The sequence below is a fragment of the Papio anubis genome, chromosome 2 (genome assembly GCF_008728515.1).
Source record: "Papio anubis isolate 15944 chromosome 2, Panubis1.0, whole genome shotgun sequence".
Classification (NCBI taxonomy): domain Eukaryota; kingdom Metazoa; phylum Chordata; class Mammalia; order Primates; family Cercopithecidae; genus Papio; species Papio anubis.
Window position 1 is genome coordinate 93,612,606 of NC_044977.1, and position 21,605 is coordinate 93,634,210.

Here is a 21,605-nt window from a genome sequence, read left to right on the forward strand (position 1 = left end):
TGTGATTGCTAGTCTGCTAGGGCTGCCGTAGCAAAATACCACAGAGTGAGTGGATTAAATAACAGAAATTTTCTCACAGTTCTTGAGGCTGGAAGTCCGAGATCAAGGTGTCAGCAGTGTTGGTTTCTCCTGAGGCCTATCTCCTTGGCTTGCAAATGGCTACCTTCTTGCTGTATATGGCTTTTCTCTGCGAGTGTCCTCTGGTGTCACTTCTCTTCTTTTTTTTTTTTTTCTTTTTTTTTTTTTAAGACGGAGTCTCGCTCTGTCACCCAGGCTGGAGTGCAATGGCGCGATCTCTGCTCACTGCAAGCTCCGCCTCCTGGGTTCACCCCATTCTCCTGCCTCAGCCTCCTGAGTAGCTGGGACTACAGGCGCCCACCACCACGCCCGGCTAATTTTCTTTTGTATTTTTAGTAGAGACGGGGTTTCACTGTGTTAGCCAGGATGGTCTCGATCTCCTGACCTCGTGATCCGCCCACCTCGGCCTCCCAAAGTGCTGGGATTACAGGCGTGAGCCACCGCGCCCGGCCGACTTCTCTTCTAATAAGGACACCATCCTATTAGATAAAGTCCTCACTCTTATGACTTCATTAATCTTAATTAGCTCTTTACAGGCCCTGTGTCCCAATAACAGTCACAGCAGGGTTAGGGCTTCAACATACATGTTTTGAGGAAACAAAAATCAGTCCATAAGTGATTTTGAGGTTTTTATGTTTTTCAGAATGTGGCACTAATATTTTATAGTTTTGAGGTTTCAAGTACAGAAAAAATATAATGGATAAATGTTAACATTCTGTCATATTTGCTTCTCAGGGGTTTTTTTGGTTTTTCTTTTTTTTTTTTTTTTTCAGATAAAGATATTTCTGGAGCCCATTTAGTTAATTGGCATCCTGCAGTTGATGTGCCTTAGAATTGGTGTTTTAAAGCTGAAAAATGCTGCTCTATATGATAAACTGCTGGCTGTTTTTTAATATGGTATTTTGGATGGTAAACTTAGAGCCAACTGTCAATTTTCTGATAACTCTGTAAAACTCTTTATATATACTGTCCCTTATTTCCTAGATTGTACCTTTCCTTTATCCTTTTTTTAAGAGGAGGTAGATGTACATTTTTGCATATTTAAGTGGACTATTTTGTCCTATTCAGCCAGATTAAGAGAGATATCACTGATCAAAAATGTGTGTGTTTTCTTTGTAGTCTGAAATGGTTGTGACAAATAATCTCTTGGATCTGCCGCCCCCCTCTCCACCCAAACCAAAAACCATTGTCTTACCTCCCAACTGGAAGACAGCCCGAGATCCAGAAGGGAAGATTTATTACTACCATGTGATCACAAGGTAAGAAGAGCTGTATGGGCATTCCCATGTCTGCTTTTACTTGATCAAAGAAGTTGCCACTATAAGGAGAGTTTTACAGTTGTAAACTTCTTGTCATTAGCTGTTCACTGCACTTGAAGGCGCTGGATTTCCAGAATTACATCTTAAATGTATTTTAGACCTTAGACTTTGGTTCTTTTTTTATTTGTTTTAGTGTATTTTTATTTTATTTATTTTGTCACGCAGGCTGGAGTACAGTGGTGTGATCTCGACTCACTGCAACCTCTGCCTCCCGTGGTCAAGTGATTCTCATGCCTCAGCCTCCCCCAGTAGCTGGGATTTCAGGCATGTACCACCATGCCTGGCTAATTTTTGTGTTTTTAGTGGAGATGGGATTTCACCTTGTTGGTCAGGCTGGTCTCGAACTCCTGACCTCAGGTGATCCACCTGCCTTGGCCTCCCAAAGTGTTGGGATTGAGCCACTGCATCCGGCAGTTTTGGTGTATTTTTAATCCACAAGACTCTTGGAGAAAGCTAAGGAGATTTTTTAAATGTTTCTTCATCTAATATTGTAAAGTATCAGGGGTCACAGACATCTTTTCTGTAAAAGGCCAGAAAATAAATATTTTAGGTTTTGCCAGCCAAGCAGTCTGTATCATAGCTACTCAACTCTGCTGTTGAATTTTTTTTACTGACAGCACTCTTCTATTTCCAGATTAAATAGCTAGATTGTTTATCCTTGACACATATTATTTACGCTTGTTATAGAAAGCAAATATAGTAGAAAAGTACGAAAAAGGAAATATAATTACTGGAGCTGCCACTACTCAGAGATAACTAATGTTTTTAAAATACCTTTTAGACAGATAGCTTTATGTAGGTATATGTACTTTGTGTGTGTGTGTGTGTGTATATATATATACACTTATCTCTGTACTCTTACGTAAATTGTTAAGATACATGTTTTTGTAGTCTGCTTTATTTACTAATCTATTTTATAGAGCTTTATCAATTAACATAGAACTGTGGAATTTTTTCTTTAAAAAAATTTTTTTTTCTTTTTTTTGTAGAGACAGAGTCTTGCTTTGTTGCCCAGACTGATCTTCACGAACTCGTGGCTTCAAGCGATCCTCCCACCTAAGCCTCCCAAAATGCTGGGATGACAGGCGTGAGGCACCACACCCAGCTACAACTGTTAGTTTTAGTAATTGTTTATACTTTGTTGCAGGGCTGGCAAACTATGCCCACAGGCCACTTGTTTTGGCAAATAAAGTTTTATTGGAACACAACCATGCACATTTGCTTACAAATTGTCTACGGTTGCTTTCACACTACAATGACAGAGTAGTTGTGATAGAAACCATATGGCTCACAGGTCAAAATATTTATCATCTAATCATTTACAGAGAAAGTTTGCCAACCCCTGCTCTATTGTATAGCTATATCAAATTGTATTTAACTCACTCTGATTGATAGGTCTTCACTATTTTATATGTAACTATAACCCTGGACATCCTTAGGGACACTAATCTTACTACTTCTTCAAGAGGGTACCTAGAAGTGGAATTGTTGGGCAAAACAGGTACACGTTTTAAATTGAGAAATATTGTCAGCTTACCATTAAACAATAGTTTGTATCAATTTGGACTCTCACAAAAAAAAAGTGTATAAGTTCCTTTTAGTCACGTACAGCAGCTCATGCCTGTAATCCTGATGCTTTGGGAGGCTGGGGCAGGAGGATCGCTTGAGCCCAAGAGTTTGAGACCAGCTTGGGCACCATAGTGAAACCCCATCTCTACAAAAAATACAAAATTAGCTGGGCATGGTGGTGTGCACCTGTAATCACAACTAGTTGGGAGACTGAGGCAAGATGATCACTTGAGGCAGGAGGTCAGATCTGTAGTGAGCCATGATTGTGCCACTGCATTCTGGGCTGGGTGACAGAGCAAGACCTTGTCTCAAAAAAAAAAAAAAAAAAAAATCCTTTTCCATCATGTCCTCTCTTTTAACCTTGCAAGTCTAACAGGTGGGAAATATTTTTATTTTCAGTTATTTTACTATTGAGATGGGATGTCTTCGTTGGATTGTTGGTCATTTGTATCTTTTGTGAGTTAATTTGTTTGGGACATCTACCCATTTTCTGTCCAGTGTTAGATTTCTTTATCAAGAGTATTGCAGATGTTTTTGTTTCTGATGTCTTGTGACATAAAGAAATTTAAAATTTTCATATATTTTCCCTATATGCTTTCTGCTTAGAAGGGCCTTCCTTATTTGCATTAAAATGCTTCTATAGGCTGGGTGCAGTGGCTCACGCCTGTAATCCCAGCACTCTGGGAGGCCAGGACGGGCAGATCACCTGATTTCAGGAGTTCAAGACCAACCTGGCCAACATGGTGAAACCCCGTCTCTACTCCAGATATAAAAATTAGTTGGGTGTGGTGGCAGGTGCCTGTAAATCCCTGCTACTTGGGAAGCTGAGAGGCAGGAGAATTACTTGAACCCTAGAGGCAGAGGTTGCAGTGAGCCAAGATTGCACCACTGTACTCCAGCCTGGGTGACAGAGTGAAACTCTGTCTCAAAAAACAAAAAGGCTTTTATAAAATGAGCCCTCATTATGTTGCTAATTGAATGTGTAATGATTTTAAAAACTATGTGTGGTTTAACCAGAACTTTTTTTTTTTTGAGAAAGAGTTTTCAGTCTTGTTGCCCACACTGGAGTGCAGTGGCACAATCTAGGCTCGCTGCAACCTCTGCCTCCAGGGTTCAAGTAATTCTCCTGCCTCTCAGCTTCCTGAGTAGCAGGGATTATAGGTGCCTGCCACCACGCCCAACTAATTTTTTTTTTTTTTTTTTTTTTTTGGTATTTTCAGTAGAGACAGCGTTTAACCATGTTGGCCAGGCTGGTCTCAAACTCCTGACCTCAGGTGATCCACCCGCCTCGTCAGGCTGGTTTCGAACTCCTGACCTCATGATCTGCACGCCTCAGCCTCCCAAAGTGCTGGGATTACAGGTGTGAGCCACCACGCCTGGCCAGAACTTTGTTTTTTAACACCAAAACAAGCTTCTTAATATTCTATCAATCTTCCAAAAATAAAAATCGTTTGGGCCGGACATGGTGGCTCACGCCTGTAATCCCAGCACTTTGGGAGGCTGAGGCGTGCAGATCATGAGGTCAGGAGTTCGAAATCAGCCTGACCAACATGGTGAAACCCTGCCTCTACTAAAAATACAAAAACTAGCCAGGCGTGGTGGCATGCGCCTGTAATCTTAGCTGCTCAGGAGGCTGATGCAGGAGAATCGCTTGAACCCAGGAGGCAGAGGTTGCAGTGAGCTGAGATCATGCCATTGCACTCCAGCCTGGGAGACAGAGTGAGACTCTATCTCAGAATCAAAAAAAAAAAAAAGTTTGTATTTCTTATTTATATGTGTACCTTTCCTGTCTTTTCTAGGTTTTCTTTATCTGGTAGCTAAGAACAGACATATATATATATATATTTGTTCAATTTCTATGATAACACCCTTAGCTGTTTGTGGTTCTTTTATTGTGATAGAAATGTTGAGCCTTTTAAAATAAATGAGTTCCATAGGTCAGAGGTAAGCCTATTTTTACAACTATATACATACATACACACACACACACACACACACACACAGATTTATCTTAAGTGTCTTTAATGTTGTTATGTTGTTGACTAAAGATTGATGTGGTGGTAAAGCAGAAGACTATAGTGACAGATTTGTTAGATCCTTTGAGGCTTTTGACATTTTAAGTCACTGTCCTCATAACATTCTCTGTTACAGCTGGCTTCAGACTTCTGAACGTGAATATCCTTACTTGCACTTTTTATCCTACAGATCTTTTTTTAAAAAGAAAAATCTTTGCCTGCTTATTTTCAAAATGACTGTAAACATTTAATGAGTTAACATGGCTGAAACCTTCTTTTTGCAGTTGGTCGAGAATATTTTTAGCAGAGAGTACAGGTTTTTGTGTTTTTGTTTGTTTTTTAAGATGGAGTTTCACTCTTGTTGCCCAGGCTGGAGTGCAATGGCACGATCTCGGCTCACTGCAACCTCTGCCTCCCAGGTTGAAGATATTCTACTGACTCAGCCTCCTGAGTAGCTGGGATTACAGGCGCCTGCCACCACGACTGGCTAATTTTTTGTATTTTTAGTAGAGATGGGGTTTCACCGTGTTGGCCAGGCTGGTCTCGAACTCCTGACCTCAGGTAATCCACCTGCCTCAGCCTCCCAAAGTGCTGGGAGTACAGGCATGAGCCACCATGCCTGGCCAAGGGTACAAGTTTTTAACCTGTACGTATTTTTCTTGTCAGTCATTAAACCAAAGGGGCAGAACTATTAAAAAGAAAACTCCTGAAGCAAGGGATAATTTTCTCACATGGTCAAGGATTGTGAGAGGTATTACATGATTTATTTTGCTCCAATTATATGCTAGGTAGTCACTGTTTACCTCTTCGTCTACAGAGGGGTGACATAGGCAGGGACCTATTTCTTGTACATTTTAGGCTTTGCCGAGTCTTATTTGCATGACATTAAGAGTCAGGTGAGAGACAGGATGTTCGGATTTACTGCTCTTTTTGACATCCAGTCAGTGTTGCCACATCATTGCCCACAGAAATAGGGACAATGAGGAGGGGCACGTCTCTGTGCTGAAGTCATTGCTGTTAGGAAGATAGAAAAAGTTTGTCTCTAACTCATGGAGCTGACTTATTCTATGTCTTATTGTATGTTGTGTTTTATGTATGTATGAACAGTGATGTTCATGTCAGGATTCTGTTTCCTAGCCCTGACAGCATGGCTGTTTTTTCTCTTTCTAGGCAGACTCAGTGGGATCCTCCTACTTGGGAAAGTCCAGGAGATGATGCCAGCCTTGAGCATGAAGCTGAGATGGACCTGGGAACTCCAACATATGATGAAAACCCCATGAAGGTGAGTGTGGCTTACACATGTATTTCCTGATCATTTGGGAGTCTTTGTTCTGTCATTCTATAAGGCCAGCAGTCACATGGTCTTGGGATTCTTTTTTCCTTATTCTGAAAAATAAGTGAGTGACCATGCATGTATCAAGGTGTAGAGATGAAGTCAGGGGGAAAGAATGGTCTTTTTTAGACATTCAGAGACTCAAATGCATGCTAACTGCTTACTCTTTTGAGGGAGATATATGGCCAAATATGGCCAAGGGGTGTTTTGAACACCCCTTACTATGATTGCTTCAGGGCCTCTCTTGTTCTCTCTCTCTGCCTTTTTTTTTCTTTTTTTAAAATGAGACGGAGTCTCACTCTGTTGCCCAGGCTGGAGTGCAGTGGCACACTCTCAGCTCACTGTAACCTCTGCCTCCTGGGTTCAAGCAATTCTCCTGCCTTAACCTCCCGAGTAGCTGGGACTATGGATGTGCACTCCATGCCCGGCTAACGTTTGTATTTTTAGTAGAGATGAGATTTCGTCATGTTGCCCAGGCTGACCTTGTACTCCTGACCTCAAGCAATCTGGCTGTTTCAGCCTCCCAAAGTGTTGGGATTACAGGCATGAGCCACCACAGCTGACCATATGAAGTGTCTTGAATGAAATCAGATGTCATATTTTTATGTTCTAAAACCTGAATAATATTTTTTTAATTTTGAAAATAATTAAGTACTTCACTGGTTAAATTATTGGGAATAGGTGGAAGAAGGAAGAGGGAAGACAAAGAGCTGGAGTGAGAAGGGATTAAAGTAGAAATGAATTCATTCTTCTGTTTATATTTTATTCACTTCTGGAGGAAATGTTTTTCTCTTTTCCCATGTGTTTGGCATTTGTAAAAAGATACACACTTAAGTTCAATCCATGTGGAGTCTGCTAAATTTCAAATGAATCACATAAATCACGTAGCCACTTCACTCTAGCTGTTGTGCTGTCTTGTTTTCCTGAATCATTTAGGAATATACCCAAGCCTGCTAAGCACTTGCCATTTAAATTATATGTAAGCTTAAATACAAACAAAAATCACAACTCCCATTTCCAGACTTCTGTACTGTGTTAGTTACATCTTTTGAAAAATAAACAAAGGGATTAAGAAAAGATCTGGTGCAGCAATATAGCTGAGTTCTGGGGCCAAGTTTATAAAGCATGTTGGAGGCCTTACCCTTCTTGTAAGCCCAAGTTCATGGGCACCGTAACTATTAATCTTGATGCAGTCTTTTGGTCTAGTATATGCATATTAAATTAGGCCTTTCAAAACAAATGAGGAATGGGCATGAAGTTCACTGCTGCTTATTCAATGCTCAAGGAATTGCCTTTCTTATATGAAGACCTGTATTAGGAAATCCAGGTCGTCAAACTAGCCAAGCATAAAGTAGGAGCTGAGAAGTAGGAGCCAAGTAAAAGGGCAGCTTATGTGCCATGCTACATGATTAGACCTTCATTCTCTGGCTAGCTGGTGAGAAAGGGAAACCTTTAAAGTGATTTGAGCAGTGACATTTGCCTTTTACAAGGCTGTCTGCTGGAGATGGACTGGAGGGGTTGACTATAGAGCTGGCACCTTCGCAATGAGCTTATTGTAATAGTTAGGTCTACTCAGCACCCAACGGCACCAGGCACCACCTGTTAAAAACGCAGACTCTCACTCCCTTTCCCAGACCTGCTAGATCAGAATCTGAAGTGATACAAGGTCCCAAGGTAATTACACATTCAAGTCTAAATAATTGGCAGTATTGTTTGTGATTGACTGTAAGAGAAGTATGATCATAAAACTTTACTATATCCAACCGCCCAGAGTGAGTGTATTTGTCAGGTTATGTTTGATCTTTACTCCTCTGTTACCATAGGTGCATGTGTGCCTGGAGAGTAGGCTGTTGGAAGTATTATATCCAAAAGGCAATGCCTGAATTGCAATCCACTAGCTTGGAACTTTGGATCTCTAAATACACATTTTAAATCACACAGATCTGAACTTAATCTCACTCTTTTACATTTTGGTTATTTATCAGACATTTGAGTTCCTATTCCACACAAATGCCATGCCTAGACCTGGGCATACAAAAGGAGTATAAGGCAAGGTTATTGCTCCCAGGGGTCATAGGAAGGTAAGGTTTGAAAATGTACAGTATTATGTGGTTAAGTGCTAAACTGAGGGATTTATTTATTTTGTCATTTGGTTTGCTTTGATTTGTTTTTAGAGGCAGGGTCTCCCTCACTGTGTAGCCCAGGCTGGAGTACAGTGGTGCAAGCATAGCTTACTGTAACCTCGAACTCCCGGGCTCAAGTAATCCTTTCGTCTCAGCCTCCTGAGTAGCCAGGACTATAGATGCGTGCCACCATGCCTGGCTAATTTTTAAAAATTTTTGTAGACAACAAACAAGGACTTTAGAGGCCTGCAAAAGAAAATATAGTCTATCCTAGGAAGGAAAAGAGCACTAAACTAAATCTAACACTTAATTCACAATTAATTCTGATATATTGATGTGTTCATGTTTGTTGGGGGAGGTATATGTATAAAAATGAAAGGGAACAGGAGATTATAAAGAGAAAACATTCCTCCTAATACTAACTCTTAACTGCCTCGGGGGGTTATAGAGTAGTACTTCTAATGGAGATTCAAAGGTGTCAGCTTCACTCAGTTGTTAGAGAAGATTGGAGAGGCCCTTTTATTCTTTTCTGCCACTGTATGTATACATAAATAAATCCCTCCTGGGATTCAAATAATAATAATGAGAGTGCACAAAGAATTAAGCTGCCAAATGTATTTCCTGTTGTGAACAAATAAAGGTAGAGATCTTCTCTCCCAAAAAGAATCATCATAGGCTAGGCACAGCAGCTCACTTTGGGAGGCCAAGGTGGCCCGATCACTTGAGACCAGGAGTTCAAGACTAGCCTAGCCAACATGGTGAAACCTTGTGGCTCACGCCTGTATTCCCAGCACTTTGGGAGGCCCAGGCGGGTGGATCACCTGAGGTCAGGAGTTTGAGACCAGCCTGGCCCACATGGTGAAGCCCTGTCTCTACTAAAAATAGAAAAATTAGCTGGGCATGGTGGCACATGCCTGAGCACATAGTAATCCCAGCTGCTCGAAAGGCTGAGGCAAGAGAATTGCTTGAACCCCGGAGACGGGGGTTGCAGTGAGCCGAGATTGCACCACTGCACTCCAACCTGGGCAACATGAGCAAGACTCTGTCTCAAAAAAAATAAAAAGAGAGAATATGATCAAACCACGACAGGGCTTATAACTTTAGTTACTTGAGTGCAAGTGTTAAGATTTGGTCTTGGTTTTCAGTCAGAAATTCACATATCGAATCAATCAGATTAATTTCTCTATACCCAAGAGCTGAGTTCTTAGGAGATACGCACATTCCCCTAGACTTCAGACCAGCCTCTTTCTAGATTACTTCTCCTTCAAGTCTGTCCCTGCCTACACTGGCAGTCCTGCACCACCTGCCTCCTCAGCATGGTACAAGTGGTTGCTTATAGCTCTGTCTTGCTTTTTCATCCTGGGAACATAGAAGTAACTCAACCAGAGGAAGTTATGAGGACTTTGTGAGAAAGTCCTTTAAAGCATTTGAGCTTTAAAGGATGAGGAATTTTTCAGTAAGCAAAGATAAGCTAAAAGGAAAGCTGGAGCAAAGGCAGGGAAGGAGGGGAATGTTTGGGATATGTTTGGGGAATAGCTCTGTTTACTTGTAGGAGGAACATAGGCATCATAAAACTTGTAATCCAGCATGAGGTTGGAAGGGCATTGTTGGGGATAGACCTTGGGAATTTGAAAATGTAAAAGAATATGAACCTTTGTATGGTGGGAAACCTTTGAATTTTTTTTAGTAAAATTTATCTCGAGGCTTATGTCTGTAGGCCCTAAAATTCAGAAATGATTCTGTAAATAAAGGAATTGACAAGTACTTGCGCAAAGCAATTCAGTCTTTAAGGATGGCTTTTTTTTTTTCTCCCCCTCTCTGAGACAGTCTCATTCTGTCACCCAGGCTGGAGTGCAGTGGTGCGATCTCGGCTCATTGCAACCTCTGCCTCCCGGGTTCAAACAATTCTCATGCCTCAGCCTACTGAGTAACTGGGATTACAGGCACCTGCCCCCACACCTGGCTGATTTTTGTATTTGAAGTAGAGATGGGGTTTCACCATGTTGGCCAGGCTGGTCTTGAACTCCTGACTTCAGGTGATCCACTCGTCTTGGCCTCCCAAAGTGCTGGGATTACAGGTGTGAGCCACCCTGCCTGGCCAGGATGGTTATTTTATAACACCTTTTTGCTACTCATGACTCTGACAGTCCTCTGCCTTTTAATTGGTGTGTTAAACATATCAGTAGGTTTGGACTTAAGATCTACCCTCTTGTTATTTGTTTTTATTTATTTATTTATTTTTGGAGACAGATTCTTGCTCTGTCACCTGGGCTGGAGTGCAGTGGCATGATCTTGGCTCACTACAATCTCTGTCTCCTGGGTTCAAGCAATTTTCCTGCCTCAGCCTCTTGAGTAGCTGGGATTACAGGCACCTGCCACCACGCCTGGCTAATTTTTGTATTTTTAGTAGAGACTGGGTTTCATGTTACCCAGGCTGGTCTCAAACTCCTGACCTCAGGCGATCCACCTGCCTCAGCCTCCCAAAGTGCCGGGATTATAGGTGTGAGCCACCGTGCCCAGCCTTATTATTTGTTTTTAAATTTTTATTTGTCTTTGCTTTCTTTTGGATTGATTTAGAATTTATTTCAGTATTCTGTGTTTCTTTGTTTTGTTTTTTTCCTACTGACTTAGCCATACCTCTTTATTTTATTTTTTATTTTTTTGAGCCATGGTCTCACTCTGTTTCCCAGGCTGGAGTGCGGTGGCACCATCAGGGCTCACTGTAGTCTCCACCTCCCAGGCCCACATGATCCTCCCGTCTTAGCCACCCAAGTAGCTAATTTTTGTACATTTTTGTAGAGACAGGGTCTCGTGGTGTTGGTGACCAGGCTGGTCTCAAACTTCTAGTGTCAAGCAATTTTCCTGTTGTGGCCTCCCAAAGTGCTGGGATTACAGGTGTGAGCTACCACACCTGGCCTGCTTTACTTCTTGGTGGTTGTTTTAAGACAGTGGTTCTCAAAATGTTTGGTATGGGGACCTCTAGGGTTCCTAAGACCCTTTCAAGGGAGCCACAAGGTCAAAGCTGTTTTAATAATAATATGAAAACATTACATTCCTCTGTCACATTTGGTACATTCACAAATATGCCATGGAATTTTCCAGGGAGCACATGACATATTTTAATGCAGAAGGCAGTGAGACTTCAGCTATATTCTAAGTGAGTTGTTAAAAGTGATTTCCAAAATGTAAAACTGCCACTCTTAACTGAAGTGCTTTAGTTTTGGAAAACAGTTATTTTTCACAAAAAATTATATTATTGTTACATAATAGATTTGCTAATGTTATTTTAAAATAATGCTTGATTTTTTCTCAGTTTAACTTAATTTCTAATATGAAAAATTTTGATAGCTATAACCCATATGAATAAAAGCTCTTTGCAGTCCTCAGTGTTTTAAAAGTATAAAGGGATCTTGAGACCTACACATTTGAAAAACAGTATTGCAAGGTTTACAGTATGCATATTTATCTTATCACAATCTACCATTAAGTCCTGTATTTACCCACATATTTACCATTTCCAGCACTTCATTCTCTCATGTAGATTTGAATTTCCGTCTGGAATCGTTTTCCTTTAACCTAAAGAATTTCCTTTAACATTTCTAGTATTTCAGATCTACTGTTGATGCATTTTGTCAGCTTTTGTCTGAAGAAAGGTATTTATCTTGCCACTTTTTAAAAAGTAGTGTTTTTTTTTTGTTTTTTTTTTTGAGATGGAGTCTTGCTCTGTCGCCCAGGCTGGACTGCAGTGGCATGATCTCGGCTCACTGCAAGCTCCGCCTCCCGGGTTCACGCCATTCTCCTGCCTCAGCCTCCCAAGTAGCTGGGACTACTGGCGCCCACCACTATACCCGGCTAATTTTTTGTATTTTTTAGTAGAGACGGGGTTTCACTGTGTTAGCCAGGATGGTCTCGATCTCCTGACCTCGTGATCTGCCCGCCTTGGCCTCCCAGTGCTGGGATTACAGGTGTGAGCCACCGTGCCCGGCCATAGTCTTTATTTTTAAAGCAATTTTAGTTCTATTTTGGCATAGCAAAATTGAACAGGAAGTACGGAGAGTTTCCATATACCCCCTGCACATGCACAAGCTTCCCTTTCTGTCAACATCAAAGCACCAGAGTGGTACATTTGTTACAATTGATGAATCTACTATGACACATTATTACCACCCAAAGTCCATAATTTACATTAGGATTCATTCTTGGTATTGTACATTTGTGGGTTTTAACAAAGGTATTGTGTCATCTATATAGCATCATAGTAACATACAGAATAGTTTCACTGCCCTAAAAACCTTTTGAACCGCCTCTTATTCATCATGCCTTCTTTCCTCATCTCTCTTTCCCGGTTCCTGGCAACCACTGATCTCTTTACGGTCTTCATAGTTTTGCTTTTTCCAGTAGTTAGCTACAGTAGGTAGCCTTTTCAGATTGGCTTCATTCACTTAGCAATATGCATTGAGGCTTCTACCATGTCTTTTCATGGCCTGATAGCTCATTTCCTTTTAGCACTGAATGTCTGAGTGTACCGCAGTTTATTTATCATTCACTTACTGAAGGACATCTTGGTTGCTTCCAACTTTTGGCAATTATAAATAAAGCTATTAAAAACATCCATGTGCAGGTTTATTATGACAGATATTTTCAGTGGATATGGAATTCTAAATTTATATTTTTTTCCTTTCAACACTTAAAAGATGTTTCCATTTTTTAATAATAGTTTATAATAAAAATATAATTATCTTTTTCCCCCATATATCTTGATTTTGTCTTTTATAAACAGTTTTTAGTGGTTTATTATAGACTTTGGTTTTGTTTTCTTTGTGTTTAATCTGCTTTGATTCTTGTACATTTTAGATTCATGATTGGTAGTTTTCATCAAATATGGAAATTTTTTCAAATATATCTTTTTATACCATTGTCCCTTTTCCTGGGACTCCAATTATATACATGTTGTTAAACCGCTTGATACTGTCTCACAGAGCACCACATCTCTGTCAAACTTTTTTCAGCTCTTTTCTCCCTGTGCTTCAGTTTGCATGGTTTCTGTTGCTCTCTTTTTAAAGTTCACTGATTTACCTTCTGCTGTATTGAATTAGCTAAGCTCATCCATTGATTCATTTTTAAATTTCAGTTATATTTTTCTGCTCTCAAATTTTAATTTGCTTATTTTTAATAGTTTTAATTACTTTTTTATTTTTAACAGTGCTCTCACTTCATTGTATTTTTCATTTTTCATTTTATTTTATTCTTTTTTTGAGACAGGGTCTCACTGTGTTGTCCAGGCTGGAGTTCGGTGGTGCGATATCGGCCCACTGCAACCTCCACTTCCCAGGTTTAAGCGATTCTCCTGCCTCAGCCTCCCGAGTAGCTGGGATTACAGGCGCCTGCTACCAAGCCCAGCTAATTTTTGTATTTTTATGGGGTTTTGCCCTGTTGGCCAGGCTAGTCTCAATCTCCTGACCTCAATTGATCTGCCCATCTGGGCTTCCCAAAGTGCTGGGATTACAGGCGTGTGCCATTGCACCCGGCCATTTTTACTTAATTTAAATGTCCGCTTTTTGTAGTCAAGTCCCAGAATAAAATGTTATTTTTAGGAATATGTTTAACTGAAAAACTGCATTTAAGTGTAGGCATTTAAGCAAACTAACTTTGCATGATAAAGCCCCTATCAAGTATCTCATACTTAAGCAGGTACCTCCAAATCATAGTTTGTAGCTTTATTGTAGCTTTTTTCAAAATACATTTTATACCATGTGTTCCCCCAGGAAATCCCTGGTATCTTCCTGTCAGGTTAAAGAGACAAGAAACACAATAGGACAGTGATTATATTTTTAAGTATTAGAGTGGTTAGAGTCCCAGGTATTCTATATGCAGACCACTATACTCATATTTGTGTTTTATTTTTTATTTTGTTTTGTTTTATATTTGTATGTTTTAATAAGTTTCTGGTCCAAAGGCTTACATTTTTATAGAAGCTACAGTTTTAGTTCCATGACCAGATAAAGACAGGGCAGCCCTGTGATCTACAAGATTGAAGGGTAGCTGGACGCAGTGGCTCACACCTCCATAATCCTAACACCTTGGGATGCCAAAGCAAAACTATTATAAAAATTTTTTTAAAAATTAGCCAGGCATTTTGGTGCACACGCGTAGTCCCAGCTGTTTGGGGGGCTGAGGTGGGAGAATCACCCAAGCCCCAGAGGTCGAGGCTACAGTGAGCCAAGATCATGCCACTGCACTCCAGCCTGGTGACAGAGTGAGACATTGTCTCCAAAAGAAAAATACAAATAAAAGTTTGGGGGAGTTTGATAGCTCAGGGTTAGAACCATTTCTTGGTGACACTGAGATGGTCGAGCTGGTCTACAACAAATCTATGTGAGGGGAAATTGGAAGTGTTGGCTCTCTTCATGGCCCCAAAGTCCTCTGCCCTGTGCACTGCAGTGTGGCCATACTCCTGCCCCGTGGTCAGGTAGGGCATGCTCAGCCAGTAGTGGTTCTCCAGATGACCAATCTACTGCCACCAGGAATGGTACTGTGGTTGGGGAGGGCAGTCAGGAACATGGTGCCACCTGTGCTTGTCTGTCCCTTTGGCCCAGTAGTTTTAATTTCTTCACTGTGTTCATGTTTTCTTTCATAACTGTGAAGATTTATAATAACTTTTAAATAATCGCCTGCTATTTTCAGTTGAACACTGGACATTGTGACTGTTACGTTGTTGAGTTTCAAAATTTTGTTACTTTCCATTAAAGAACGTTGAGTTTGTTCTGATAGTCAAGTTACTTGTTGGATCACCTTGATTTTTTAGAGGCTGTTTTTTTTTTTTTTTTTTTTTTGAGACGGAGTCTCGCTCTGTAGCCCAGGCTGGAGTGCAGTGGCCGGATCTCAGCTCACTGCAAGCTCCGCCTCCCGGGTTCACACCATTCTCCGACTTCAGCCTCCTGAGTAGCTGGGACTACAGGCGCCCGCCACCTCGTCCGGCTAGTTTTTTGTATTTCTTAGTAGAGACGGGGTTTCACTGTGTTAGCCAGGATGGTCTCGATCTTCTGACCTCGGGATCCACCCATCTCGGCCTCCCAAAGTGCTGGGATTACAGGCTTGAGCCACCGCGCCCAGCCTAGAGGCTGTTCTTAATCTTTGTTGGGTTGAGTGAAGAGTAATTTTTTCTGTAGGGTATCTCCTAAATCATCGCCTGTCTGAGATCTCCATTGAATGCCACAGGTTATCTAATGGAGATCTCTTCACTTTAGCTGGTGGAAGCTCACATGTTTCCCAGCCTTCTGTGAGCTCTGCGAATTGTTAGCTTACCTCATTTTGTCCCTTGTCTCAGGATCATAGTTTAGTGCTGCTTAATGTCCAGTGTGTGCAAACTGCCTTTTTCATGTATTTTGTCTAGTTTTCCAATTTTTAACTCTGAGAGGGCTAATTCATTTAACAGTTAATCTGTCATGACCAGAAGCACAAGTCTGGACAAGCTTTTTTTTTTTTTTTTTTTTTTTTTTTTAAAAGCATTCTGGCTAACATGGTGAAACCCTGATTCTCACCAAAAAAAAAAAAAAAAAAATACAAGCTGGGCGCAGTGGCTCAAGCCTGTAATCCCAGCACTTTGGGAGGCCGAGACGGGTGGATCACGAGGTCAGGAGATCGAGACCATCCTGGCTAACACGGTGAAACCCCATCTCTACTAAAAAAAAATACAAAAAACTAGCCGGGCGTGGTGGCGGGCACCTGTAGTCCCAGCTACTTGGGAGGCTGAGGCAGGAGAATGGCGTGAACCCGGGAGGCGGAGCTTCCAGTGAGCTGAGAACCGGCCACTGCACTCTAGCCTGGGCGACAGAGTGAGACTCCGTCTCAAAAAAAAAAAAAAAAAATTATCTGGGCGTGGCGATGGCCACCTGTAGTTCCAGGTACTTGGAAGGCTGAGGCAGGAGAATGACGTGAACCAGGGAGGCAGAGGTTGCAGTGAGCCAAGATCATGCCATTGCACTCCAGCCTGGGCAACAAGAGCGAGACTGTCTCAAAAAAAAAAAAAACACACACACACACACCAGCAGCAGCAGCAATATTGACATAATAAACCTAGTATAAAATCTAGTTGCTTTAGATTTACAATTTAATAGCTTTTAGTAAATTTACCAAATTATGCAGCCATTACCATAATCTGGTTTTAGAACATTTTCCTCTTCCCAGTAAGACCTCTCATACCCATTTGCAGTTACTTCCTAGCCCAGGCACTAATCTATTTTTTTTTTTTTTTTTGTGAGATGGAGTCTCGCTCTATCTCAAAATGAGACTAAACATTGTGAGACTGTTCCTTTTCTCTTTTCTGTCCATTGTTGTTCCCTTCATTGTCTTGTACTCACCATCAAGATAAGTGTAAAGTGGTGGTAAGTGTAAAGTGTAAAATTAAATCTTCCCTTTGAGCACCTCTGACCTGAATTACTACTACTTGCACAATTGAAGCAGCAGTAAATAAACTGGCTTTTAATTAACAGTCATAAGGTATAGTAGATCTCCTCTAACTATGTTACGTTAAAATAGTAGTTTTAGAGTATTTGTTGCATTGAGGGAGTTGCAGAGAAGTGGCATCAAGAGCCAATGTATTTTTCAAACAGGGTCTTGCTCTGTCGCCCAGGCTGGAGTGCAGTGGTGTGATCTCGTCTCAATGCAGCCTTTGCCTCCTGGGTTCAAGCATTTCGCATGCCTTAGCCTCTCAGTTAGCTGGGATTACAGGCGTGCACCACCAGGCCCAGCTAATTTGTTTGTTTGTTTGTTTGTTTTTTTTGAGACGGAGTCTCGCGCTGTCGCCCAGGCTGGAGTGCAGTGGCGCGATCTCGGCTCACTGCAAGCTCCGCCTCCCGGGTTCACGCCATTCTCCTGCCTCAGCCTCCTGAGTAGCTGGGACTACAGGCGCCCACCACCGCGCCCGGCTAATTTTTTGTATTTTTAGTAGAGACGGGGTTTCACTGTGGTCTCGATCTCCTGACCTTGTGATCCGCCCGCCTCGGCCTCCCAAAGTGCTGGGATTACAGGCGTGAGCCACCACGCCCGGCCTGTTTGTTTTTTTGAGAAGGAGTTTCACTCTGTCACCCAGGCTGGAGTGCCATGGCGCAATCTCGGCTCACTGCAACCTCTGCCTCCCAGGTTCAAGCAATTCTGCTGCCTCAGCCTCCCGAGTAGCTGGGATTACAGGCACCCGCCACCATACCTGGCTAATTTTTTGTATTTTTATTAGAGACAGAGTTTCACCGTGTTAGCCAGGCTGGTCTTGGTCTTCTGACCTCGTGATCCGTGCACCTCAGCCTCCCAAAGTGCTGGGATTATAGGCCTGAGCCACCACGTCCAGCCTATATAAAATTTGTTTAAGAAATAAATAATGTTGAAAATTTCCCATCTTGAGAGAGGGACATAGGCATCCAGATTCCTGAAGCCTAAAGGATCCCAAGTAAAATCAACCAAAAGAAGAATACCTTGAGACACATTACAGTTGTCACACTGTATCCATAGGGGATTGATTTCAAGACATCCCATCATGGATGCCAAAGTCTAAGGATGCTCAAGTCCCTTATAAAAGGGCATAGTGTTTGTATGTCACCTACACACGTCCTCCCATATGCTGTAAATCACCTCTGTGTTGCGTATAATACCCAATACAATGTAAATGCTATGTAAATAATGGTTATACTGTATTGGGGTTTTTTATAATCAGTTCTTGTTTGTATTATTTTTATTGTATTTTAAAAATATTTTCTATCCATGGCTGCCCTATGGATGCAGAACATCAATTGTACTAAGTTTTTACTATTTTCAAAGATCTTAACCTTTTAAAAAGTAACATGCACAGGTTCATGTGCTGCAGAGCTTAGGTTGAATTGTGTGTATAGTGTTTATGATGACTCAGCTTTTTCTCCTGCTTCTGGATTCATGCTGCCACAAAAGATGTAGTTCCTCAGTGGATGATTTACGTTTTATGTTCTAAACAGATTTTTTTTTTTTTTTTTTTGAGACGGAGTGTCGCTCTGTCACCCAGGCTGGAGTGCAGTGGCCTGATCTCGGCTCACTACAGACTCCGCCTCCCAGGTTAAAGCGATTCTCCTGCCGCAGCCTCCTGAGTAGCTGGGATTACAGGTGCCCACCACCGCACCTGGCTAACTTTTGTATTTTTTAGTAGAGATGGGGTTTCATCATCTTGGCCAGGCTGGTCTTGAACTCCTGACCTCATGATCCACCCGCCTCAGCCTCCCAAAATGCTAGGATTACAGGCATGAGCCGCTGCGCCCGGCCCTCTAAACAGTAATTAAATACAGGGAGAGAGAAGCATTAGCTGAGTATGTCCTGCTCTGCCTTTGTCAGGACTCATTTCTGCAACTTAAGCCATACCCTCTTGGTTCCAAGTCACATGGGCTTTGTGACATAGTCATGTCAATATTTATAATAAAGGATGATTCTATTGTGTTACACAGCCTGTGTATGGTTGGTTACCAGAACTGCCCAATAAGCTTAAGGCCATTGCCAACTAATCCAGAAGGGCTCAAGCTTCACCTTGGGTAATATAAAGGTACTCAGGCCTGCCTTGTCATAATCAGAACAGATTTCCTAGGAATCCAGATGTGCCACAGATGAAGGCTGACAGCAGGGTCATCTTCTAAAGGCAGTAAGCTCTGGCTTTCTACCAGGCCCTTTGCCTGCTCATTTCATTGTGTACTCGTAACTGTCCACTGCCTCACATAGATTTCCACCAGAAACTTTAATTGCCTGATACTCTGTATAAGCCAAAATAGAGAAAAGGCAAACTGATTATTGTTTATTGCTGAGGATCTGGAAGCACTTCGCTTCTTTATGTATCAAAGCCCCCACCCTGTTCTCTGGTGGTTTCCTTAAAAGTTGTTTTTTTCTTTTTGGAGACAGCGTTTTGCTTTGTTGCCCAGGCTGGAGTGCAGTAGCATGATCACAGCTCACTGCAGCCTCAACCTCCTAGGCTGACACAATTCTCCAACCTCAACCTCCCAAGTAACTGGGACCACGGGCACAGCCACCATGCCCAGCTAATTTTTAAATTTTTTTATGGAGACGCTGGTCTTGAATTCCTGGGCTCAAGCGATCTCCCCATCTTGGCCTCCCAAAGTGCTGGGATTACAGGCATGAGTCACTGCGCCCCACCTGCTAATTTTTTTTTCTTTTTTTGGAGACAGAGTGTTGCTCTGTCTCCATTTTGGCCAGGATGGTCTTGATCTCTTGACCTCGTGATCCACCTGCCTCGGCCTCCCAAAGTGCTAGGATTACAGGCGTGAGCCACCGCGCCCAGCCTTACCTGCTAAATTTTTAAATGGGACTTTTTTGGAGTGGGGGGTCCTAAGGTTGTTTATGTCAATAACAAGTGCTATCCTCAACTCTGACTCTGGTTACTTTGCTTGGCCTTGGATTTGAGTAAATGTTAGTCAGTTTCTGAAATTATTTCCCGTGCCATTTGCAAACCACAGACCATGAAGAGAGGGTTTCGTGAATTTCAGTACTCTCAAGAGTATTTCATTTTGGTTCATGATTTCCATGATGTAAGTCTGGAGACCCCTCATTTTATTTCCTTTCTCGATCCCAATTGCTCAGCACTCAGGAGGACCAAGAAGGCTCCTAGACAGAGCTCAGTGGATTGTATTCTATAACTGTTTTTAAAGGCCACCCCACTGCCAACCTCACCAAGTCAGGGATTAAATTATAAATCTATTAACAATGCTTTGGGTTCATTTAGCTTTGTGAATGCATACCCTATCCAGAGTGAAACAGGACATTTCTATTTACATAATACCCTCACTTAGAGCCTGGCCTCTTCCATAAGACCCAGATCTTTGAGATAGCTGTCAGACCTGCAGAGGCTTTCTGTACTCATTTCTGTTGCTGCTCACCTCTGAGAGCTACAAGAGAACAGCTGGGGATGTGTTGAAGTTTCAAATAATTATTGATCCCTTACTACCTAAGGTCTTACTGTGGAGCATACTCATACCCTGTACAACTGGGAAAAAAATAAAATAAAATCCCAAAGCAAAACACTTGAAAATAGACTTAACTTATATTAATAGTATTATTTTTGCTTAATTTTGTTTTCTTAAAAAGACAAATTGGATCTTTATGTTCGTTTTACTCTACCCCCTAATCTCCCCATACAGCTACATGAAGAAATTGGAAAAATGGAAAATACGTAAAGCTTTTATGACACAGCAGAGAAAGCTGATTTGTAACAACCTAAAGCCAAGGGAGTGCCACCTTTCTCTGGAGCTAGTCCAGCTGCTTTAGAACCAGAGCCTTCATATTGTTTATGGAAATGAAAGAAACAGAACCAGGAGATGGGTGGGGAGCAGGAAAATTATTCTGCCCTGTGCCCCTAACAAAAAAGCGTGAAGTACCTATAATATCAACTCTAGCTTCTAGATCCATTATGAAGTAACTTATATTTGGAGGGGAATACTCATAATTATTATTTTCAATGGAAAAGCACATTTACTGGGAAGGGGCCTGATGGCTAGGGGTGGGCAAAGGTTTGGGGAGATGGCCTGCATGACAGGTACTCTGAATAGCAGAGCTTCCAACTCATCACCTCCTGGTGCAGTACCTAGTTAGAGGGAAGTTGGAAGCCTCCCTCTAGCAGTGCTGGAAGGAATGTTCCTGGGTTTGTCATTATCTTGCCAGCTGGGGACACAGAGTATCTTCTGTGTCATTGTCTACTTATCTGTTCACTGGCTTTGATGACCCTCATCACCTGCCCCCTAATATTGTGATAATTCCTTAATCTTTCTGTTCCTAAACTGAAGGTACCAACCTGCAAGGAGCCTCTCTTGCATCCTCAGACTGTCTTCTACAGTCTAGCCAACTTCACCTTTGGAGGAAAGGTGATGAGTATTTAAGAGTCTTCAGAACAGAGTGTTTTGCCTCTATCCTGGAATCCTAGAATGTCAGAGGTGGGAGAGATGGAGCTTGTTTTGTGCAGGCCTCGCTTGATAGTTCAGGGAGCTGAACCCAGAACAGGGTCATGAGTGACTCTGAAATGTGTGGCTATATCAAAGTTGTAGCTTTGACTTAGGGTAGAGAATTGGAACTTAACTTATAAGAAGGAGAACCAAACCATATAACAGGATTTGAAACATAATAGCCAGGTTGACTCCAGGCCTTGTACCTGAGT

The 21,605-nt window shown here is 41.8% G+C and overlaps 1 protein-coding gene across 7 annotated transcripts in view; it reads left to right on the plus strand.

Annotated features, from left to right (window-relative positions):
- Positions 1-21,605, plus strand: part of SETD2 (SET domain containing 2, histone lysine methyltransferase) — a 149,628-nt gene that overhangs the window by 124,489 nt on the left and 3,534 nt on the right. For 6 of the 7 annotated variants that reach the window (XR_004182169.1, XM_031663393.1, XM_031663394.1 and 3 more), the window contains 2 exons: positions 1,198-1,337; positions 6,152-6,263. Coding sequence is in view for 5 of the 7 variants with exons in the window: in XM_031663393.1 (XP_031519253.1) it covers positions 1,198-1,337; positions 6,152-6,263 (252 nt within the window). In the remaining 2 variants the exon portion in view is untranslated. Of the gene's footprint in view, positions 1-1,197; positions 1,338-2,386; positions 2,511-6,151; positions 6,264-21,605 lie in introns of all 7 variants that reach the window. The other variant, XR_004182168.1, reaches the window with a different exon arrangement.